Genomic DNA, 24,576 nt, shown 5'->3' on the forward strand with positions numbered 1-24,576 from the left:
TATTCACTTCACTTCCTTCTAGAGTTTATTTACTTTCTTCTATTAATTAGTATACAGATGATTCTTACACTTATACCTCCAAACACTTGCTCTTCTTTTTAATGACTACCTTAATTTTACATTATTTGTGCTACTGCTGATTGGTTTCCTCTGATCCAAAATTTGGCTATAGGAATTAGAACTGGCAGGAATTTTATAAATCATCTATTTCAATTGTCTCATTTTACTTAAATTGAAAACATAGAGATGCAAAGTTACTTAATTCAGAATCCCAGATAGTAAGTAATAAAGTAGAATTTCCATCATAGGCCTTGGAACCCCAAACGCCTTTACTTTTTTCTGACTTGAATCCTCATAAAAGCCATTTAAAATTTTTTCTCTTTCATCCTCCACCAAGTTCATTAGGTAGATTCTCATAATAAAATCATCTCTGGGACCTCCTTTTAAAATCTTTTCACACCCATTCACATATAATACAGCTATAAGTGTCTCTACTTCAGTTCTCAGTTCCAACTTTTCATTAGGTGATTAATGAACCATTTGACATCAAGGTTCTGTTTTATTTATCAGCAAGGTTCTGTTTTATTTATCTACATTATGGTAGAAGATGATATCATACTTAAATACTTTGTAAGAATAGATAGTCCTCATTAATCTTGTTTAGTTATGATATGAAAAATATTTATTTAGCTTGTGCTCTGGCACGCTCTCGCTCTTTCCCCAAATAGAGGTTTCTGTATCTAAGGAGCATAGTAGTTCTTGGTTGTTTCCCTGCTGGAAATAATTAATCCTCTATGATCTTTGTAATGATTTTCAGCCTGTAGAATATCTTACTGGAAAAGATTTTAGTTGAAGAGAGTTATGGTAAATAAAATCTTTTCTTATGGATTATTAATTCTTTAAGTAATCAACTCTTAGAATGACCCTGAACTTTGATTGCTTACTGTTCCTTAATTTTTTCTCTTCTGATAATTATACCTGTACCATACTTTCTTCCCTCCAGAATATAAAACCCTAGAGGTACTTGGTAATGATCTATTATGAAATGCAACTGTCCTATATTATTCATTTGGTCCTTTTGAAACTTTGTTAATTCATCCTTTCATTTGTCCTGAATCCCCATAAAGATTATAAATTATTTGAGAACAGTATCTTACACTTGATAGTCTTTTGCACTTGGCTATGATATCACCTAGCTTATTATTTCTTTGGAACATAAGGCCTTTTTTTTTTGCAAGGCAGTGGGGTTAAGTGACTTGGCTAAGATTCACACAGCTAGGTAATTATTAAGTGTCTGAGCTGGATTAGAACTTGGATCCTCCTAAATCCAGGGCTGGTGCTCTATCCATTGCACCATCTAGATGTCCCCGTAAGGCAATTCTTAAAAATAGTTGTATTTTAAAGCATATCTTGACAAATTGCTGATGCTTTTAAATTTTTGTCTTAATGCTTACTTGGAGTATGAATCAATTAAAATAAAACAAGATGTTCCCTAACCTCATTTGTAGAAACTTGGTATCTCCCAAATTCTACTCCTAAAGAGCCATCCCATATAAAAAATAGAGCAGTTTTAAAGATTAAAAGACAATAAAAAGAGAAAAATCAGTATAATTTGCCAAGACATTGAAAAAGTCTAAAAATACATTTAATGTGCAACTTGTGGATGTCCCATCTTCGCAAGGGGAAATGGAAACATCTTATATATCATCTTTTGAGCCCTGTTTGTTCTCAATATCAATTCACTTTCTATTTTTCTTTTCTATTTACATTAGTGTAGTCATTGTTTTTATTATAATCATCAGTTTATATAGAGCTTTCCATATTTTTTGTCTTTACCTCATTCATTTCTTACAGCACAGTAATATTCCATCACATTAATATAACAAAAATTTTTTTAGCTATTCCTCAACTGATGGGCATCTGCTGTTTTCCAGTTCTTTCCTATCATTCTTTTGTTATTCCAGTCATTAAACTTTTGAATAAGTTGATTTTAACCTATTCTATTCACAGGTAAATTACTGAAGTGTAGATTACTGACCTGATAATAAAAACCTGCAATAAAATGGCAATGTCTAGGGTGCCCACCCCACCTCCACCTGGAGAGATGACCTGTGGCCCTGTAGCTGAAAGTTGGTGTTATACACAGGCAAGTATTCTTTATCAAATAACCTTGCTTAAAACTTTGTAATAAGATAATTGGCTTTTGAGAAGACTACTCTGAACGTTTTCTAAATGGTTTTTCAAATTTTGTTAATATTCTGGGGAGAGACAATGTAGAGTGGATTTAGATTAGGTAAACTTATATTGAAGTTCTTTCTCTCTGAAATTCTATTAGACTCATAAGTTGCAGAGAAAATCTCTCTGACATCACAGGTCTGATGTGTTCTTTTCATACCCCTATCCCAAAGCTCTATATAATCTCTATGAAAAAATGCAGAAAAGGCTTACAAATGTAAATTTTTGAATCTTAGGTTAAAGTAGTCAAATTTTCCTACATGTGGACCATTAATAACTTCAGCTTTTGTAGAGAAGAAATGGGTGAAGTTTTAAAAAGCTCTACATTTTCATCAGGCCCAAATGACAAAATGAAATGGTGAGTTTTTTTGGTTTGTTTTTTTGTTATAGACTTTATGTTACTACTTTTCATTTTCTGATAGGCATCAATAGAGAATAGATTACATTTGAAGTAAGTTCTTTGTGCTGTGGAAAAATATGGATGAATTAATAGAGATGTCATTTATATCATATAGTATAAATATTTTCCTTATAGCTCATGTTAAAAAGAAACTTTTAAATTTACATTTCTCCCTATGAACTTGTTTTATTTTAGGTGCCTGAGAGTAAATCCAAAGGGATTAGATGATGAAAGTAAAGACTACTTGTCCTTATATTTGCTTTTAGTCAGCTGCCCCAAAAGTGAAGTTCGAGCAAAATTCAAATTTTCCCTTCTAAATGCTAAAAGGGAAGAAACAAAAGCAATGGGTAAGTGATTTTACAAAGAGAGTAATATAAGGAAATCCCTGTGGTAATTTAAATTAAATCCCACTCTCATTCCTACACTTTTCTCAGTTCCCCTGACTTGCAATTCCTTACCCTTCATCTACCCCCCCCCCCCAAGAAATAAAGAACAGAGAGTTGTTTTTTTATTTATTTAAGGTTAGGTTTTGGTAATAGTAAGAATTTATGGTTAATGACATAGTAAAACTATTTTTCAGGCAGGCTAACATTTACTTAAATATACACACACACACTCTCATTCACTCGCTCACACAAGCTGTCTAGTTCAATCTTTATCCAAGAATCTCTTCCACAGTATTTCCAGTAAGCTTTCATCTTATTTTAGCCAGAAGACCTCCAGTGAAGGAATCTCTTCCACTTTTGCAAACAATCATTTTAAGGTAGCCTTTCCTTACAGGGAACCTAAATTTGCACATATTGGCCCTCTTTTGAACCCAGGTACACCTAACTCCAGGACCAGTGCTTTATCCACTGTGCCACCTAGACGCCCCCCACTGTGCCCACTGCACCACCTACCTGTCCCAATAATCCATTTTTTAATCACTTGAAGAAATACATTAACTACCTTCAGCTAACACTGTTTGCTATCATGAAATTGATTTTTTAAAAATGTCAAATGAAGAATTTTGATCTTTTATTTTATTAGATTCAACTTAGTGTCATTTGTTTTTGTAAATTATCAATTGTATTAGCTATACCTTATAACTTTGGGAACTATTAAGTTTACTAAATATATTATCTATACACTTTATACTATACACAACATATAAAAAATATTAGCAACACAAGACAAAAGACAGCTCCTTAGAAAACACAACTAAAGACTATCTCCTAAATTGGCATTCTTATAATGATGTCCTCATTGGATGAAGTGATTTATTTAGTCCTGAATCCACTGTAATGTTGTTCTCTTTATCCTGTTCACAAGAACTTGTACTTTCTTGAATTCTTTGCTGATACATAGGTAAATTATCTCTATAATATTTCTCCTATTGTGCCAGTCATGTAACCTTTCAAAAAAAGATGGATATATTGACTTCTTGATGAGGCAATACTAGTTCCTCATCATTTCTCCTTTATCAATGGAAGCAGCTAAATGACACAGTAGTAGGTAAAGTTATGCACTAGTCCTGGACTCAGAAAGACCCGAGTTAAAAGCTGGCTTCAGATATTGTGTAATTCCATGCAAGTCACTTAACCCACTTAACCTTTGAATATCTTTTGATATTTTTCTCTGTTCCTCCAGTCATTCCTTTTCTCTTATCACTATAATCTTTTCAGGATTACTGTAAAACACTTGAAGTAATATAGTCCATAATTTCATGATGATAGGTGAGATGTTCATTACATATGAACTCAGTAAAAGCTATTTAATTCTTCACATACATGGCAGACTGTTAACTGTATATAGTTATTTTTATAGCTTATAATACATTCAATTTTTTCAAATATTAAATCACAGCCAAGTAATTTTCATCAGAGTACCTTCTGAACCTAAACTTTATATTTTTTCTTAAATATTTCTTTAAATAAAAAAGACATTTTCATATACATAGTAGAATATAAAGAATATTGCCATGTGCCTGGTTTTCACCTTATATTTCATATATTAAATTAAATCAACCAAGAATGAATTGAGTTTTTATGTCAGTAGGGAAATAGAAATAGAAAAGTGAGGCAGTTCCAAATGTCAAAAAAATTACATATTATTAAGATGATATTTAACCATGGAATTCATTATATTTTGTCCATTTTATTATCTGGTTGCACTCCATGTTGAATACTTTGCTGTAGAGTGTTTTTTTCTCTTTCAAAATTCATATCCAGGGGCAGCTAGGTGGAGCAGTGGATAGAGTACTAGCCCTGGAGTCAGGAGTACCTGAGTTCAAATCCAGCCTCAGACACTTAATAATAATTACCTAGCTGTGTGGCCTTGGGCAAGCCACTTAACCCCATTGCCTTGCAAAAACCTAAAAAAAATATCCTACCCAGTGAATTTTTTTAATTGTATCTTTTCTTACATTTTCTCTGACAATTAAGATCACTATGATCACTAAGATCCTATGTAACTCTCATCTATGTCTTCCTGAACTTTTACTACAAATGATTCATCCAACCAACATATTGGATGCCTTTCTCTTTTTCTTCTGACAGAAGAAAGTTAATAGTGCTGTACTTGGTGCAATTGGCTATCATCTTTTGCTTTAGTGCTATTGGCTGTTATCATTTGCTTTAGTCTTTTGACCATACTGTCTTCCATTTGTCATATGATTACAATTCCTTCAAATTATGTTATTCATGTTTTTCACTTACTCCTTGTATAGTGCTGTCTTATCATTTTGACCATATGCCTTTCCATTACCTTCTGTGAATGCTCTTCTTAGTTCATCCCTACTCTTTTTAGACACACTGCTATGTCATACTTTATAGGAAGGCTGGCAAACTGTTTATATTGAGAAGATGGGGTTCTGCTTTTATAGGAAACTTGCTGTCAGCAAACAGCCTTGCAATTCCCCTAAACCAATCCAATATGGTCTCATCCAACTAAGGTTGTATAGTGGATGGAACGTTGCACAGTTGCTGGGGCCTGTGCTACACTGTAGCTGAAAGGCTTTTGTTGCCTTTCCACTCTCCTGCCTAGCTGGACTTTACTTCCTCTTTTCCCCTAAAGAGACAAACCTTTACATCTTCCATGATATCTACAGTTGAAAACTAGTTTTGATTTTTTTTTTTTTTTTTTTTTGGTATGGGGATCTGTAACTTTAATGTTCGTGTTGAGGCTTCATTTAACTTTATTTAGGGAAAAGCTCCAGGAGCATGCTAGCTTCATATTGCCATCTTGACTCCTCCCTGGAAGCCCTCTTCCTATGTCTTCTTGATCCAATATGGTTTATTTTCCTGACATTGCCATTTGGATATTGTTCCATATTTTATTTAAACTGCTTTGATCCTTCATTACTTCTCTCAGCTTTATGAGATAATATTCATCATAAATGTCCCTCTTTCTTTTTTTTTCCAGATTTTATGCATAAGTTTATATTTGAATCTGGTATTGCCTTTTGTAGCCATCTTTCTCTGGTTGATAAGAAAGTTAGGCTGACTCAGGTCCTTTCTCAAGCAGTTAATCTTTTAGCATTATTTTATATTGGTTAAATGTTTGGATTAAATAGTTGTGATCATGTCAGTAAAATTTCTGTTGGCCCCCTTCTCACATTTCAGTGGCTTTCTTAAATAATTTTTGATTAAATTATCTTATTTGCACACTGTCTTTTTCTTCAATAAATTATGATCTTAATTTTGTTGAGTTGATGTTCACTGTGCATAGTCTGTCAACTTTAAGATAACTCCCAAGTATTCTTATCTGTTAAAATGTACTCATTTTCACTTGTGATGTTTAGTTTTATGTTTAGTCATATTCTGTGACTCCAATTTGTTTTGAGAACATGTTCAACATATGAAGCTATTTAAGTTTTTTGAATAATCTACAAATCTTTGCCTTCTCTCATTTCTTTCTCCTGAACCATATTTTACCATATATTATTCCTCATTCTAAATTTTTACTCTCCTTTTCATTCAAGTCATCAAGTCATAGAAAGTATTTTGATTTGACTTTAGGAGCTGTTCTAAAATTCTTCTGAGTAGGATCATCTTGGCATAAATCTAATGATCAGCAAGTTGTCATTTTAATGGTAATCTGGTTTATCATTCAGTTTGAAATAAGCAGTGACTAAATGTCTCAAGAAAAATAGTATGTCTTGTCATTTTTGTGTGTGTAATAAAACCTACTCTGTCAACTCCTTTGTTTATCCCTTTAAAGAGTATTGATTAACCAGTTTTCCATTTACCTACAACTCCTTATAAAATTAGAATGTTAACGTTATTTGTTCTTCTCTTTTCATCATTAGATAAGGATCTCAGCTTTAGAATACCAACCATCAATTTAAAGACTGTTGATGGTCTAAAAACTTAGCACACTGCCCCTCTTTCTTGCTGCCATTATGTAGAAAGCAGCCACATGAGACTAAGGGATATTTTTTTTTATGATTAGTTTCACAAAATGTCATGGTTAAAAACAATTCATCTGCAGGTAATGGCAAGTCTTACTGTAATATACTTCTTCATAATTAGTTACACTGATCTTTAGAAAACAGACTTACTCTATTCCCAGAGCCATCCCTAATACATATGTCATTAATTTTGTATGGCATTAAAGTAGCATGTTAAATAAATTTTTTAAATTAAATTTTTGGACTACAGGTAATTGAAAAATAAGTGAGGAGTATGCATCAAATTTTTTAGGATGGCCAAGGTTTGATGGGAGCTCAAGTGAAACTGATGAATTTGTGAGGTAATAGTATAATAGAAATTGTGGAAGAGACATTATCAGAGTAGCAGTTTATGTGGGTTTTTTTTTTTTAGGTTTTTGCAAGGCAGTAGGGGTTAATTGCTTTGCTCAAGGCCACACAGGTAGGTAATTATTAAGTGTCTGAGGCTGGATTTGAACTCAGGTACTCCTGACTCCAGGGCTGGTGCTCTATCCACTGGGCAACCTAGCCGCCCCATAGCAGTTTATGTGGAAATAATATGTCCCTGGATTTAGATGCTGATAAGCATGTATAATATACTGTCATATTCTTATTGTATATTTTTATCCTTGTAAAGTGTTCAATTTGTTTCTTCTTCAGGGCCACAGACAGTTTTGTTTCATTCCTTTTTTGCTTAATGACAGATCCAGAAATTTGTTGCTAAGTCAATGATGGAAGCCAAAAAGAATCATCTATACATATATGCATAAACACATGTGGCAAATAAAAATGACAGTTCAAACCCCATTTAATCACATTTGTTTTTTCCTTAAAAATAGACTTTAATAATTTTGAAATTTACAGTATGATTGCCCAATTGTTATTTTTATACATTTCATGTAGCCATGTTAGCATTAAGAATAAGTCTTGAATTAGTGAATTATGAAATTTCTTTTGATTCTCTTCTCCACCAGAAAGCCAAAGAGCATATCGATTTGTACAAGGGAAGGACTGGGGATTTAAAAAATTCATTAGAAGAGATTTTTTGCTTGATGAAGCTAATGGTCTTTTACCAGATGACAAGCTTACATTGTTTTGTGAGGTAGGTATAGTTTGTTTTCAACTGAATTTTGTAATTAATAAAAATAAAGCAAAATTCCAAACTGATATTGAAATAAGTATGGTTTTGTAAAAATGTACAATCTAATGGGTTCAATTGATTTATTTGTAAATCAATGCCCTGAGGAATATTGAAAGAAGTATGTTTATCTGTCTTTGAATGTATTCTTGGGAAAACTTTTTTTACGTGATTAGTATCTTCTATTATATTTCCTATGAATTTTTAAAATTACTCATATTCATATGTCAGGTTTTATAATCCTAATTCCGTGAAGTAGGTACTTCAAGTATTATTTTCCACACTTTAAGTAATTTGAAACTAAGGGATCATGTGACCATTCTTCACTTAGACTATATAATATAGATTGCACATAGCACTTTTTATTTCTTTATATCAAAAAAAATCAGTATAACAAACTTGGAAAAGTATCAGTTTGGGAATATTTAAACAACTGGTCATCAAAATAATAGGATCCTTGAGAAATAATTTTCGAGCTAAAGTAACCACCTCTGTAACCAGTATAAGATGAAGTAACACTAAGATCTCTGATTGTTTCAGCTGACAAAAAATAAAAAAAATATTCTTTAAGTTTTTGCAATGCAAATGGGGTTAAATGTCTTGCCCAAGGCCACACAGCTAGGTAATTATTAAGTGTCTGAGACTGGATTTGAACCCAGGTACTCCTGACTCCAGGGCCAGTGCTTTATCCACTGCGCCAGCTAGCCGCTCCTCTTATTTATTTTTGAATAAAATTTATGACCCAACTAATTCTATTTTCTTTACCTTATGAGTAAAAATATGTGCCGTCATTTGCGACATTGTTAAATTCCAGTCATTCTAGTTCATAAAATCATAAAAAACTAGAAAAACAAATACTACTTCCACTATTTAAACTTATATTTTAGATTTGTTTCAGTTTGGAACTTTGAATTGCTATTATGGGATTATTGTTGTTTGATAATCAGTCATTTTTTTGTATTTCTGAAACAGTTGATTTTCCCCTGTACTACAAGGTTCTTGTTACTACTTATAGGAAAATTGAATGAAATAACCTAAATTTTCTCATTGTAATTTTTTTTTTTTTTAGTTTTTTGCAAGGCAATGGGGTTAAGTGGCTTGTCTAAGGCCACACAGCTAGGTAATTATTAAGTGTCTGAGGCAGGATTTGAACTTAGGTACTCTTGACTCCAGGGCCAGTGCTCTATCCACTGTGCCACCTAGCTGTCCCCTCATTGTACTATTTTTAATTAAAAAACTGTTTTAAAATTTTGATCAAATTTTGGTGTAATCTAGTGTGCTTAAAATGAAATCTTTATATTGGCAAGTTTTAATAATTTCAGCAGATCAGTTATTTCCTTAGAAGGATCATAGATTGCCAACAATTTAGTTTACATCTCTGTATTTTGTACATATGTAAAATTTTCTTGGCAAGATTACACCATAATGAAATGTCATTATGTTGTGTCAGAGGAATAATTGAAATGTGTCTCCTGAGACCACATAGTACAAATATAGTGCATCTTATTTTCACTTGGGCATGTTAAATTAGCATATGATGAATTTGTTATGAATACAATTATTTGGTTGATAAAGCAAATGTAACAAGTGTCTTGTGGTTCTTCAGTGTTTCATCGTAAGATCATTCTTAAGTTTTATTTAATTTCACATATTTGAGCATTTACTGCCTATGTACTGTTATTCAAATTAAATACAGGTCCCCCCCTTTTTTTGAAATATTTGAATATTCCTAATATAGTAGTAGTCTTCTCATTCTTGATAATTTAAAAAATCATTTAAATTAATATATTATGAAATATTTTAATAACTTAATTCCTACAAAATTTATTTGCTAATTTTTAGAATCAGAATTCATTTATGAATATTTTAGAACATTGATAATTCAGAAATTCAGAATTAAGGCTGTAATTACAATTCAGATTTTTTTCCTTCATCTTTAGAAAAAAAGACATCACATTTTCCTTTTTATAATACGTTAGTCTTCTAAAAAGACCCACTTTAATGTTAATTTATATTGATTTGTATGTTGATAGTTTTCACATTCAGCTTTTTTTGAATCTGGAAATACCTAACATTCTTTTTTTTAACTGTTTTGTATTGATAGACTAGTATATCCCTGAAGTGCATCATATTTAGTCATGGACAAGATAAAGAAAAGTATATATAATCAATTTTTTGTACCCTCCTACCAAAACATATCCTCATCTTTTATCTAGCCCAGTCTCACTGATGCGACTTCCTTCCACAGCATCATCAGCACTGCTTGCAGAAGAGGAGGAAGCGTTGCACAGAGCCAACATAGAGAACTGCCTCCTCCCCCTCCCCTGCAAGTGGTGCTGTAGGCAGGTAAGGCAGTTTGGTGCTATTCTGTTTTTACAAAACATAACCTGGCCTGCATATTATATATTTCATTGTAGTGACCAGGAGGAAAAACAGGTTTTTAGGAGAAAAATGATTTTTTTTAAAGAATTAAATGAAAATATAAAATTATTTTGAAAAAAGAAATTGAGCAAGCAATAGGAGAAATAAAACACTGGCTTAACTAATCTTTTTTTTTTCCCCTTTTGGTCATCCAACAGATTGCAAATTTCCTTTCAGATACTATAAAACCAGATTGACTTCAGCCTGGTGTATGGCACAGATTCACAAGAGTAGGATAGAAAAAAAGAATGGAATCTTGAGGAAATTGATCCTTGAGCAATTTTTAATAGTACCATGTATCCCTGATCATTATCTTAGTATTCTTCCTAAATATGGGTCAGTTTTGAGGATTTACTTCCCATTAATAGATCTCAGAGTCCTAAAGTAGTAATCAGTGATCGGTCCCAACAGCTTTTTTTTTTTTTTTTTAAAGAAATCACAAGATTGGGGCAGCTAGGTGGTGCAGCAGAGCACCAGCCCTGGGATCAGGAGTTAACCCTGAGGTCAAATCTGGTCTTAGACGCTTAATCCTAGCTGTGTGATCTTGGACAAGTCACTGAACCCCATTGCCTTGCAACCCCCCCCCCCCAAAAAAAGTACAAGAAACCATAAGATTGACCTAGATTCATTAGACAGATGATTGATATAAGGCCAACTTACCATCTAGAGAAGAGTAGACTTACTTTGTGGGTCTGGTCCAAAATTGGACCATCTATCATAACTGAGTGAAAAAGTGGTGAATTTTTATGATACATTTGACCTTTTAATTTATTCTTTTGAGTGACATTTTTACCTCAAAATTTACCTTATCAGCCTTTTTTCTGAATTTCTGATGCCATGTTTCAATAAGAAACATTTCTCATATTTTTGTACTCATTTCATTATTTTAAATAGAAAGTTAAGTGATTTAATTTTGTCTTTTTTTCATGACTATAATTACTAGTTAGCTACCCATAAGCTTTAGCTAAATTATAAATCATCACCACACTTAAAAAATATTCCCCTAAATTATTTTTCAATGTGGAATATTGATTAAAATTATTGGTATCCATACTTGTGCAATAAACTTCTTCATGACTTAGAATTATGACAACTCTTTATGCTAAATTTATAATCATATTTAAATGTTTAGATAGAAGTTAAGTAATCTAAGAAATCTTTAATCCTAGGCTAATTTTATGTAGTTGTCATCAAGATCATAATTGTTTTAGTTTCTTAAAATTTTTGTTTTTGCTGTTTGCAGAGAATTATATAGTTACAATCTGTATCCTTTAAAGAAATTATATTCTCTTAGAATGTAATTCTTTCATTCATACTGATGTGGACTTTTTAAAGCCCATATGATAAGATAAAGAAAAAAATATCAATTGAATTTTAAAAATAAATGGCAAATAAATGTAAATGAGAAGTGATTAATGGGAATTATATAGTCAAATGGAATTAGAAACTGTTGTAATCATTCTTCATCTTGAAATGAGTCAGTGATAGGAAAGCTATACAAAACTTCTGGAAAAAATTAATGGTAGAGAAATTTGTAGGTTAATAGGACATAATTGCTCTGGTGTTTAGAATCAGAAAATCTAACATACTGATTTCAGTTAAGGAATCATTTCTGTAGGATTATGTTATTTTATTTTAATTTTTAATTTGATAAAGTGCTTTTTTAACAATAAGTAAAACATATTAAAAATACTGTCGTATTGAAAATATTTCTTAGATTCTAGATATTCTAGATGCAGTCTGGTAGAAAGAACAGTGAAAATTCAAACTAACTAGCATTGTGACTGGGCAAATATCAATAATTACTTTTGAATAGCACCCAATTTGATAAAGTGTTTTTTCACCAATAATTCTATGGAAGTGTAGGTGGGGTGAATATTAATATCCTCATTTTTCAGCTAAGGAGACTTAAATATTAGGAAGTGAGTAATATTTTAAGGTCATCAGTTAAACATATCTAGGATTTGAACCACATCCTACCAAGTGCTTAACAAGTGCTCTTTAATCAGCTGTCTTAGAAATCATGTACATTCTTTAATCTTTAGTTATGAGATCAGGATTGCATCAGATAATTTTTAAAGTCCTTTACATCTTCAAAGTGTTTTGATAGTAAAAAGTTAAAGTTCTATATTCATATATTTTTCATGAATATTAAGAGACTTATCTCTAGAGAGAGCTTGGTCAGATAGAATTCACCTTTCTTCTTGTGATGTTGAGGAAACTGATACCTGGGAAGGGAAAGTGACTTGCCTAAAGCCACTGAGCTGGTTATTGACTGGAATATGTCTGGAACCCAGGACAAAAATCCAGTGCTTTATGATTCCTAGTCCAATGGAAAGTAATTTTAAAAAAATAGATTTTCTAATTTTCTTTGAGAAAATATAATTGTATTTTTTCCATTTTAAAATTTTGCTTTTTTTTTCAGTAGTATACAATTTAAAAACATTTTCCGGTATTGACATGGCCCAAGGATTTATTATTTAGTGGACTATTTATGAAAGGTCTCTCCATGCTTAGGTTAGTTCTTAGACTGTATTCTGTTGCTGGAACTACATTAAAATTTTTCCAGTTTAGTATAACATACATTAATTTGTATTTTTCTGGGACCTTCTAATACTCTGGATGATACACACACACACACACACACACACACACACACACACAAAATATGTAAGGGATTACAATAGGATTTTTAGGTATTGAAATTTCAAGTAAAGTGTAGAATTTTGTATTAGATTAGAATATGTCCACAAAATCTGAATATCTAAATTGAAACTTAGTAGTGCTGAGAGAGTTGTCAAATTAGCCAATTTCCAAAGTAACTTCTATATAAATGAGATAATGTGTATGCACAAATCCTCTGTAAACCTTAAAATACTATATAAATATTAGCTTTGTTATGTATTTTTGTTAGCCTGACATATCTATTCCTTTGAAGTTTCTTTATATCTATGAATATGTTAACATTTTGACAGAAGTAACATTTGTAATTGACTTTCGATTTTAAGAATTCTTAGCAAAAAAAGTAAACACAAATGCACAAATATATGCATGTATGTGTATGTGTGTGTAGTTAGTGCATAAAACCTACATAATACATTAGGCAGAAGTGATTACCTCATGCTTGAACTCTGTCATTGTAGAGATGTAATTATTCATGTGCTTTTTTTTAGGTTTTTTTTTTTTTTGCAAGGCAAATGGGGTTAAGTGGCTTGCCCAAGGCCACACAGCTAGGTAATTATTAAGTGTCTGAGACCGGATTTGAATCGTGTGCTTTTTATTAAATAATATTGCGATAACTTTTGGCATATACTATAGAGTCACTTTGTTAAACATGTTTATAAACAAATTTAATCTGTGAATTACTGGTTAACTATGACATTGGATAATTTTGCTTTGGGGATATAATTTATATATCATAATGAGAGACCTTATGAAAAAGAAGCTTTAAAATCTTTGTTTATTATTGTGAAGTTATAAGTATGCAAACTAAAATTCTCAACATAATTTAGGCTATCCATGAATATGGCCTCCTATTTATGATAATCTGAAATCTTAAAAGTTAAAGAAATTAAATGCATATATAAGTTTTAATACATTTGTCATATGGAGGTCTGGCACTTTATATACTATAGTATCTTTATTAAGTGTTCACGCTATGCCAGGTTCTATGTTACTTGCAGTACAACTTAAAACTTCATGTACTGGAGCGGCTAGGTGGTGTAGTGGATAAAGCACTGGCCCTGGAGTCAGGAGTACCTGGGTTCAAATCCAGTCTCAGACACTTAATAATTACCTAGCTGTGTGGCCTTGGGCAAGCCACTTAACCCCATTTGCCTTGTAAAAAACCTAAAAAAAAAACCTTAATGTACTTAGAAGGTAAATCTAGAAGGGTGTATTGATATAGAAAGGTAAAAGTAATTTCATTATCTGTTTTAAGGATATGAAATATGTTAAGTAATGATTATTGATAGATACTCAGTTGTGATGATGGTTGTCTTGCTGTTACTGTTTTTTTTTTTGTTTTTTTGCAGGTAAGCGTGGTCCAAGATTCAGTAAATATATCAGGACAGACTAATACAAACACTTTGAAAGTACCTGAATGTCGACTGGCTGAAGATTTAGGGAATCTCTGGGAAACCACAAGATTTACTGATTGCAGTTTTTTTGTAAGAGGACAAGAATTCAAAGCTCATAAATCTGTTCTTGCAGGTATTTTCTGCTTTTGTATCAAAATATTTTATTTTTCTTTCCTTAGCATGAATGCTAATGACTAATTTCTTGTTACAGCTCGCTCCCTCGTTTTTAATGCAATGTTTGAACATGAAATGGAAGAAAGCAAAAAGGTAAACCAAGGGGTTAAAGCATTTATAATTTATTTGAACATTTTTAAAAATTATTTGCATGCCTGGATGAAGAGAACCCTTTAAATTCTCTTCTAAATAAAACTAGAATGATCTCAGACATTCTTATCAAAAAAATTCCTAACAATGAGATGTTACCCCAAAAAGATATTAGTATAAAGACAGTTGGGAGACTATTCCCTCAATAAATTTTGATGATAACACATGTAAAGCACTTTGCAAATCTTAAAACACCATATAAAAATGATAATAAAGATGGTGGTGATGATAATGATAGTCATTCTTGTGTTTTCTATAAGGTTTGAGCATTAAGGTAACTGATCTGCCCCAGGTGGTACTTTTCTCACCATGGCTGTTTTTTCATTTAGCTTGAATTTCAAACAGATCCAGAATATCTTCTTTGCTCTTTATGTATCTTTCAGTATTCAAGAAGCATTTATTAAGTCCCCCTGTTGTGTTCACTTTAATAGGCTAGTCACTGATTGAAAATTTATCTTAGGTTTTAAAAGATGGATTAAGAATTGAGCAAATGGAGGAGGAGGAAGATTCTTGGCAGTGAGAGATTCCCAAAATGAAAAACATAGAGGCTAATGAGAATAACTTGTAGCATGGATACCGTAGAGGAAAATAAAGAGATAAGATTAAAAAGGGAGATTAAAATTGCATTGGGAAATGTTGAAAAAAGTACAGTACAATAATGTTGAAAAAATAAAATACAATATAGATGTTATTTTGTGATTTTCAAAGTCATTCATCCTATAGGCATCAATTTTCATTTGAGTTTGATAGCTCTACTCTACCTTCACTTATGTGAAACTGAATAAAGCAACTTCTTTATAATAACTTGACAAGTGATTACACTTTTCTTGAATATCAGTGAAAGAAAACCCCCTACCTCCAAAACTGACTTGAAGTTTAACATTAAAAAACAAAACTGAAATCTTTGCAACTCTTCCCATCACTTTTTGGCAAATGGAAGAAGAAATTGAATTTGTCAGATTTTATATTTTGAACTCGAATATCATTGCTGTCATGAAATTAGAAGACACTTGCTGTGGAAAATTTGGGCAGCACACTGTGGTTTTTGTTTGCCCTTTGTTCTTGAAGAGAACCATGACATCAGGAATATGATGCCATGACTTGCAAATGAATTGGATTTAAGTGAGGGAGTGCTGTGCAAAGTCACCAGCCTCATTTTCTTCTCCTGAGACATCTGAGTCTGTTGGCAAGATAGAGATCAGAACCATTGGAAATGATCCTGGGGGGGCGCCTAGGTAGCACAGTGGATAGAGCACAGGCCCTGAAGTCAGGAGTACCTGAGTTCAAATCTGGCCTCAGACACTTAATATTTACCTAGCTGTGTGTCCTTGGGCAAGCCACTTAAACCTCTTTGCCTTGCAAAAACCTTAAAAAAAGAAAAAAAAAGGAAATAATCCTGAATGCAGTGGGAGATCTTGCCTTTTTAAGCTAAGGTCTTTGACAGGTCTCAGTTTGAGTGAAGGCAGGATAGAAGGAATGAAGAAATTACGTATGGTCAATTGACCACTGTAATGGCTCATACAACTCATTGTTGTTTGTCTTCTGTTCTTGAAGACCTTGACAATAGGAGGGTTATGCCATAACTTAAAAGTGAATTGCATTTATATACACTAAAATACAGAGATTACTGTGCCAACAAAGGTCTGTACAAGTCAAAGCTTTCATTTTTCTGGTGGCAGTATATGCCTGTTAGAGTTGGATTGCCATGAAAGCTAATCATCACAGAATCAACACTTTTGAACTGTGCTGCTGGAAAGAAGACTTTTGACAGACCCTTGGACAGCATGAAGATCAAATCAAATATTTAAATTAATTTTGGAAGATCATATATTGAAACTGAAACTTAAATATTTTGGCCACATGAGAAGATTGAACTCACTGAAAAAAGCTTTATGATAGGAAAGATGAATGGAAAGAGGGACAGCAGAGGCTAAGATAGTGTAATGAAAACAGAGAACCTGAACTTGGACAGACTTTGTGATATAATGGAGGACACTAGGATCTGGTGTGCTATGGTTCATGGAGTCACAAAAAATGGGACATGACCAAACAGTTGGAAAGTAGTGACAATCTCCAAGCAAAATTCAGTTTACTTTTGGACTATTATTTTACGGAAATTTTTTGCATCTATTTGCTTCTGCAGGATCTATTCCCAATTCTTCTGGAGAAAAAGCAGGATCTAAGTGATCTGTTTCTACATGAACTTATTTGAGGTACTTGAGGGATACGTAACATATCATTCCTATGTCTGTACTTTTCCAAGTTAAATGTCTCCATTAGCTCAATTCTGTCTTCATATAACATGTTTTCATCACCTTCTGGACATATTTTTTTTTCCTTAAAGTAGAACCCAGAAATGAATAAAATAATTCCAAGGCAATCTAACTATAACAGAGTATGCCAGGATTGTCATCTTTTTTTTTCGTTTTCAGTTCAATTTAGCAAATTCAGTAAATTTCTTGTCTATTCTAGAGCTTGTGCTGGGAGGTGGGGATTCAAAGACAAAAATGACAATAGTAAAGCACACTTTTTTCCCCCTAAGGTGGCAAAACATGCCTACAGGTACATAAATAAAAAATGATTTTCAGTACCAGGTAGGAAGGAGATAATGCAGTGAATCAAGCTGGATTTTGTAAGAATTGAAACATTTCTAGGCCCTCGGTTTTATCAAAAATATTAACACTAGGCGGAGCCAAGAAGGAATCGAGTCTTAGGAGCTCTCTGATAAAACTCATAGGCTAAGGACTCTTAACTAAACTTTCAAGAGACAGAGCCCACGGAGGGACCCAGTGAGGCAGTTCTCCTACTCAAGGTAACCTGGAAAAGAGCAGAAAGGCTCTGCTTCCCCGGGTCGGAGGGGCGGCCAGCCAGAGCCAAAGAACTTCAGCCTCCCGGAGGCAGCACCAGGGTGCTGGGAGTCACAGCTCACAGCAGTGGGGGAGTCTCCTGAGCTGCACCCCGAGGAGCACCGGGTACAAAGTGGGGGAAAAGCAGGGGACCTCTGCCAGAGCTAGCACTTGGAGCCCAGCCCTCAGGGCACACAGCAAGCAGCTTGGTCTTTCTGCAGCCCAAATCCAGGAAACAGAAGCAGGCTGAGCCAGTAAGCAGGAGCCTTCAGGGCATGAGCCCATTGAACCTAGGGAGGGGAGTGAAGAGAGACTGCAGAGCTCTGTCCTCTGCCCCTGGAACAGGACTCTGGGGCTCTGACCACATTCAGATCCTGATCGCAGTCTAGGCCCCTCCATAGAACAACAGGGCCCCCCCACCTTGGCCCCGTGGCAGAGAGGGATGCTTATGTTCATTCACACCAGGAGAGAGGACAGAATCTCACACACTGAGACCCTTGTGGGAGTGTCCCTAAAGCTCAGGAAGCACCCCAAAACCAGGCCCAGGCTGGGAAAATGAGCAAGCAGAGAAACAAAAGGAAGACTATTGAGAAATATTTTGCAAATGAGCCCAAGAAGGATCAAAATACTCAGTCTGAAGATGAGGAAGCACAATCTTCTGCATCTAAAGACTCCAAGAAAAACAGAAATTGGGCTCAGGCTATGACAGAGCTCAAAAAAGACTTTGAAAATCAAATGAGGGAGTTGGAAGAAAAACTGGGAAAAGAAATGAGACAAATGCAGGAAAAACATGAAAATGAAGTCAGCAGCTTAGTCAAGGAAATCCAAAAAATGCTGAAGAAAATAGCATACTAAAAACCAATTTAGGTCAAATGGATAAAACAGTTGCTATTCAGGAGAAGAATGTTTTAAAAAGCAAAATTGGCCAGATGGAAAAAGAGTTAAGAAAACTCTGAGGAGAACAAATCCTTCAGACAAAGAATAGAATTCAGGGAGATTGATGAATTTACCAGAAATCAGGAATCAATACTTCAAAACAAAAAAAAAAATGAAAAATTAGAAGAAAATGTGAAATATCTCATTGAAAACACAACTGATATGGAAAACAGACTTAGGAAAGATAATTTAAAAATTATTGGAATACCTGAAAGTCATGATCAGGAAAAGAGCCTTGACATCATTTTCAAAGAATTGCTACAGGAAAATTGCCCTGATATTCTAGAAGCAGAGGGCAAAATAGAAATGGAGAGAATCCACCAATCCCCCCAAGAAAGAGATCCCAAAAACCAACCCCTAGGAATATTATAGCCAAGTTCCAGAACCCCCAAGTCAAAGAGAAAATATTACAAGCAGCCAGAAGGACACAGTTCAGATATCGTGGAGTCGCAGTCAGGATCACACAGGACTTAGCAGCAGCTACATTGGAAGCTCGTAGGGCTTGGAATACAATATACCAGAAAGCAAAAGAGCTTAGAATGCAGCCCAGAATGAACTACCCAGCAAGGCTGAATGTCCTCTTACAGGGAAAAAGATGGACTTTCAATGAACCAGGGGAATTTCAAATGTTCCTTTTGGAATGGCCAGAGCTGAACAGAAGGTTTGATCTTCAGATACAGGACTCAGGTGAAGCATGGAGATTGGAGGAGGGGGGCGAAATATGAGGGACTTAATGATGAACTGCATGTATTCCTGCATAGGAAAATGACACTGATAATACTCATATGAACCTTCTCAGTTAATAGAGCAGGTAGAGGGAGCTTTTATAGTTTGAAGCACAGGAGAAAGCTGAATTTGAAGATAAAATATGGTGTAAAAATGGAGTCAATAGAAAAAAGGGAAATGTAATGGGAGAAAGAAAAAGGAGAGGGAATAGGCCAAGATATTTCATATAATAAGATTTTTCTTTATTATAATGAGCTATTGCAATGATATGGAAGGGGGGAGGCAAGGGGGAATGAGGGAACCTTTGCTCTCAACAGAGATGGCTAGGAGAGGAAACAGCAAATATACTCAGTGGGGTATAGACATCTGGAGTAAGAAGAAGGGAGCGGGGGAAGGGGTGGGGATGTGAATAAAGGAGGAGAGGATGGACCATGGGGGGAGAGTGGTCAGATATAACACATTTTCTTTTTTACTTCTTGCAAGGGGCTGGGATCGGAAGGCCTGCCCAGGACCATAGGGCCAGGTGGATTCTGGGCCTAAGGGGTGGTATGGGGGCTCAGGGCTTCTTGACCCCAGGACAAGGGATCTGTCTGCTGCGCCACTCAGCGACCCGACAGCAGAGTCATAGTGAAAGGAGAGAGAAAATATAGTATATGGTAGTGGAGAAATACAAAAGGAGGGAGTTGAGATCAGCAGTGGCAATGTTGGAAAAATATGGAACTAACTTTTGTGATGGACTTATCATAAAGAATGAGATCCACTCATGACAAAGGTATTGGTGTTGGAACAAAGACTCAAGCACATTTTTTGTTATTATTATTCGGGGGAGGGTGCAGGGCAAGTGGGGCTGGGTGGCCTGCCTGGGGCCACATAGCAGGGGGATCTTTGGGTGTCTGGGGCTGGATTTGGACCCAGGTGCTCCTGGCTCAAGGGTCAATGCTCTGTCTGCCACCCAGCCACCCCTACTATTATTACTATTTTATTTTATTTTGGGTCTTTTTTTTTTCTTCTTGCAGGAAGTGGGGATCAGGTGGCTTGCATGTCACATGGCTGGGTGATTGTTGGGTTTACAAGGCTGGATATGGACTTGGGTGCTCTTGGCTCCAGGGCTGGTGCTTCGTCCATTGTGCCACCTAGCCATACCTACAATTATTACTATTATTTTTTTTAATTTAATTTTTTTCTCTCCCCTTTACTTTTTTCACCCAAGCAAGTCTATCTATATTCATAGGGTATGTTGTTTACTTGTAAACAAGAATATTAATGTAAAAAAAATTGTACAAAATGAGAATAAAAAATAAATTAAAAAAATATTAACACTAAAATGGAAAAGTATTTGGTAAGCATATAACATTGCTTCGCATGGACACAGTTCATAGTATTGTGCTCAGTAATCAGGATGTGTCAAATTCTAGGATCCTCAGTTGTGTTAGATGTAGTTGATCAGGAAGCTATCTACAGTGTTTTGATTCCCGTACTCATGGATTAATAGATCTCAAGTTTTTAGGGGAAAAATTAGCTTAATTTCTCACCAAAGTTATAATTGGGGGGATAGGGCAGGACAAGAAGGTGGGTTTAAGTCCCCCAAGCTGATAAGATCATAAAAGACGTCATGTAGGAAATGGTATTTGAGTTGAACCTTGAATACAACTAGGAATTTGAAGAGGCACAAGTGGGGGATAGGAACAACAAAAATAATGTGCTTTATTCTAGAAGTAAACGTAGCCTTTTTGAAAGGCAATAGAGCTTAAAGAGAGACTTCTTAGGTAGAAGGTAAAGCACATAGGTTAACTTGGCCTACAAATGAATGATAAATGGAAATGTTTGGAAAGATAAGGTACAGATTTTGAAGTGTTTACATGCTGAGAAAGTTAACATTTTATTTTAAAAGCGATGAGGATTCACTGAAACTTTTGATCAAGAGAATGACATGGTCATCCATATACTTCAATAATAATCATTTTGTGGCAGTTTGGAGAAGTGGATGTAGGGTGTGGGGGAAATTGGAGGTAATGAGAACAATTAGAAAGTTATTCCCTTACAGGTGACAATTGAAGAGAATTTATGTTAAATGGTTACAGATGAAAAATCTTATAGTGATAGAGGCAAAAAGACTTAGCAACTGTTTGAATATGAGTTCTGTTGGGAGAGTGATGGTTGCTTTAAGAGTTGGAGCTTAGATGATTTGGAAAATTGTGCCCTCAATTTAGGAAGGCAGACATATTTTTGGGAAAAATGAGTTTCATTTTGGAGGTTATCTCTGGGACATTCAGATTGAAATTTGCAACAAGCCGCTGGTGATAGTGGACTAGAGCTTAACTACTGGTTTTTTTTTTTTTATTTGGCAAAGCATTGGAGTTACAAAGCTAGTAAATATCAAGATTCTGAGGTAGCATTTGAAGCCCTCCTGACTTCAGGGCTAGTTTTCTATTCACTGAGCCACATATCTGCTCCTGCTACTCATTTTACAAAATCTATTCTACTCTAAACTAAATCTCCTTGATCCTGTTTTCACTTTATTCCTTATCCCCAAGCAGATTAAGAATCCTTAGGAGTGACCTTAAAAACTTTTTTATCTGCTCAGTATTTCTTTAAACTATGGAAGTACATTTATGTTAGCTTGTAATTACTGGAAAAAATAAGTTAAGAATTTGCATAATGTTATCTTTAGGAGAATAATGAAACTGAAGTCTTTGATAAGTATTTTTAAAACCAAGTAGAACTAAATTGAAATTCTTAAAATATAACTTTAGGATTTTAAATGCACAATAGTAGGCTAATATATAGGAACAAGTGAACTAGGTTTCAGTTTTTTTAAAAGATTAATTCTGATGCATATTTTTCCTCTTGTATTTTTAAATAACAGAACCGAGTAGAAATAAATGATTTAGACCCAGAAGTTTTTAAAGAAATGATGAGATTCATATATACAGGGAAAGCACCTAACCTTGACAAAATGGCTGACAACTTGTTAGCAGCTGCAGACAAAGTAAGTAATTCGTTTATAAGGGGATACAAAATGTCCTCAAGCTTGATGTTTATTTAAAGCTATCATAAAAAATGAAACCTTTAAATGTCTTGAGTTGTAGAAAAAATGTTTTTGTAGCTAATTTTTGATGATCGTTCTTTTGAAATAATGTATCCAGTGGGGTAATGTTGAGAAAGGGAACTTTTGAACAACTTACCTGAACAAGTTATAAAAATATATTGAAAAGAAGTTATAGTAAAACTATTAGATTTCCAAGAAAATAATTTTTGAGAGAAATTAGATTGTAAACTAAATGATTTTAAATTGTATTTATATCCCCTGTGAGTATGTTGCTTTTAAAAAGTCTCTTATCATAGTAATGCTAAATATATACATTTTTCATTTTTGTAAGCTTATTAAATCCGTTTTGCAAAACACTTAATCATATTGTTTTTAAAAATCAGTTGCATTGTATAATTTTTGCTTTAGACAGACTTGAAATGCATATTTGTAGAGAAAATACCTATATTTTGTAATTTGTAGAAAAGAAAGATTATGATCTGAAATATCAGGAAATTTATAAATTTTTTTCTTTGAAAAGAACTGAATTTTTCATCTTCCCACAATAGAATGCTTAGTTATATTTCCTTACATTAACATTAAGAATTGTTTTTTCATTCTTTAAACTTGAAACAAATCATTGACTGGACTAGTTAACTTAAATATATATGAGTTAATAAAGTTGATGTTAATAAATAATGTAAATAATGCCAGTCCACACTTGGATAATTACAGAATTGGCTATCTAAGAATACTTTAGTATAATTAGTAATATAAATGAACTTAGAGAGCACTGGAATCGGATTTGAAACCAGATTTGGCCAGTTCTAGCAAGTCATTTAAATTGTCTTAATCTCAGTTTTCTTATTTTTGAAAATGGGAGTACACTAAATTACTACTTGACAAGGTTATTATAAGTAAAATATGTGAAGTAAATTTTTAAAAGACTTTAGTGTTATATACAGTAATCTTCTATTAGGAATTTTCAGTAACTGGAGTAACTGTCTAATGTTTGCTTCAAAGTAACAAATCCTCAATATATGATAGGAGATCTGATTAACAATTCAGATCTTGTTAAGATTTCATTATAAAAATACTAATAATTACATTTGGCAGTTCACATCATCATCTGTGCATGAATTAGATTGAAGGCATTCTACCAAATTAAAGTATGTATATGTAAATTATTTTAAAACTTGTTCTAAGTACAGTTTTGCATGTAGATCTTATTTTAATAAATCAACTGCGAAATGCCAGACCTTTGAAAAACAGTTTACTTACAGTTACTTGAAGGTTTGCATGCATTTCTATGCCTTTGATCTTTATGTAAATGCTGATGATTTTTTAAAATGTAAACAAAAGCACTTTGTTGTATTTATTACTCCTATGTATGAATTAAAAATTGCCAGAATTTGACACTTGCCTTTAAAATTATGCCACTGAAAATTATATAAAGATTAGGCATTGCAATATATAACTTAAATCTACAAATAGATTACGTACAGTGGCGATGTTAGTGTTTATTCCACTGTAGATGAAAGCAGCTATTATACTATGGATTCCAGTTTATTTTAGCATCAAGTAGAAGGCAGATATTTTACTAGTTGGGGTTTGATTTGGTAATAAAGTAGTCAAAAGTATATTCCCTAATAAATCTTAGCTCTTAATAACAGTATAATGTGGTTACAACTTAATACTCTTAGGGCAAACTCTCCATTTGAAGTGATCAGTGTTGGTTTATTTGCTAACCTTAATATAAGAAATTATCTTTTCTCCTAAAAATGCTGTAACATTATTTTTGAGGAACACGTTTTTGAAGTGCCTGTACTACATTTTCTGTACATTTTTAAAGAAATCTTGCATTATTATGCAGACATGAATGAAATTAATGTTCTTAATTCTTATTTAAAATAATATTGATGTAGCAGCTATTTAGCAACCCAGAGACAATGAAATATATTGCCACTCTAATTATTGCATTCGATTTCTTTAAGGACCTGCTGTGAACTGAGTACTGTCTTGGTCATGGTTATGG

General features: G+C 33.6%; 1 protein-coding gene across 6 annotated transcripts in view; it reads left to right on the forward strand.

Moving 5' to 3' along the window:
- SPOPL (speckle type BTB/POZ protein like) overlaps positions 1-24,576 on the forward strand; it is a 96,762-nt gene that overhangs the window by 63,914 nt on the left and 8,272 nt on the right. For all 6 annotated transcript variants that reach the window (XM_074215076.1, XM_074215077.1, XM_074215072.1 and 3 more), the window contains 7 exons: positions 2,011-2,146; positions 2,472-2,593; positions 2,831-2,982; positions 8,018-8,145; positions 14,637-14,814; positions 14,893-14,948; positions 22,380-22,502. In XM_074215076.1, coding sequence (XP_074071177.1) covers positions 2,063-2,146; positions 2,472-2,593; positions 2,831-2,982; positions 8,018-8,145; positions 14,637-14,814; positions 14,893-14,948; positions 22,380-22,502 — 843 coding nt within the window. In that variant the 5' untranslated portion in view covers positions 2,011-2,062. The remainder of the gene's footprint in view (positions 1-2,010; positions 2,147-2,471; positions 2,594-2,830; positions 2,983-8,017; positions 8,146-14,636; positions 14,815-14,892; positions 14,949-22,379; positions 22,503-24,576) is intronic.

The sequence above is a fragment of the Macrotis lagotis genome, chromosome 1 (assembly GCF_037893015.1).
Source record: "Macrotis lagotis isolate mMagLag1 chromosome 1, bilby.v1.9.chrom.fasta, whole genome shotgun sequence".
Classification (NCBI taxonomy): Eukaryota; Metazoa; Chordata; class Mammalia; order Peramelemorphia; family Peramelidae; genus Macrotis; species Macrotis lagotis.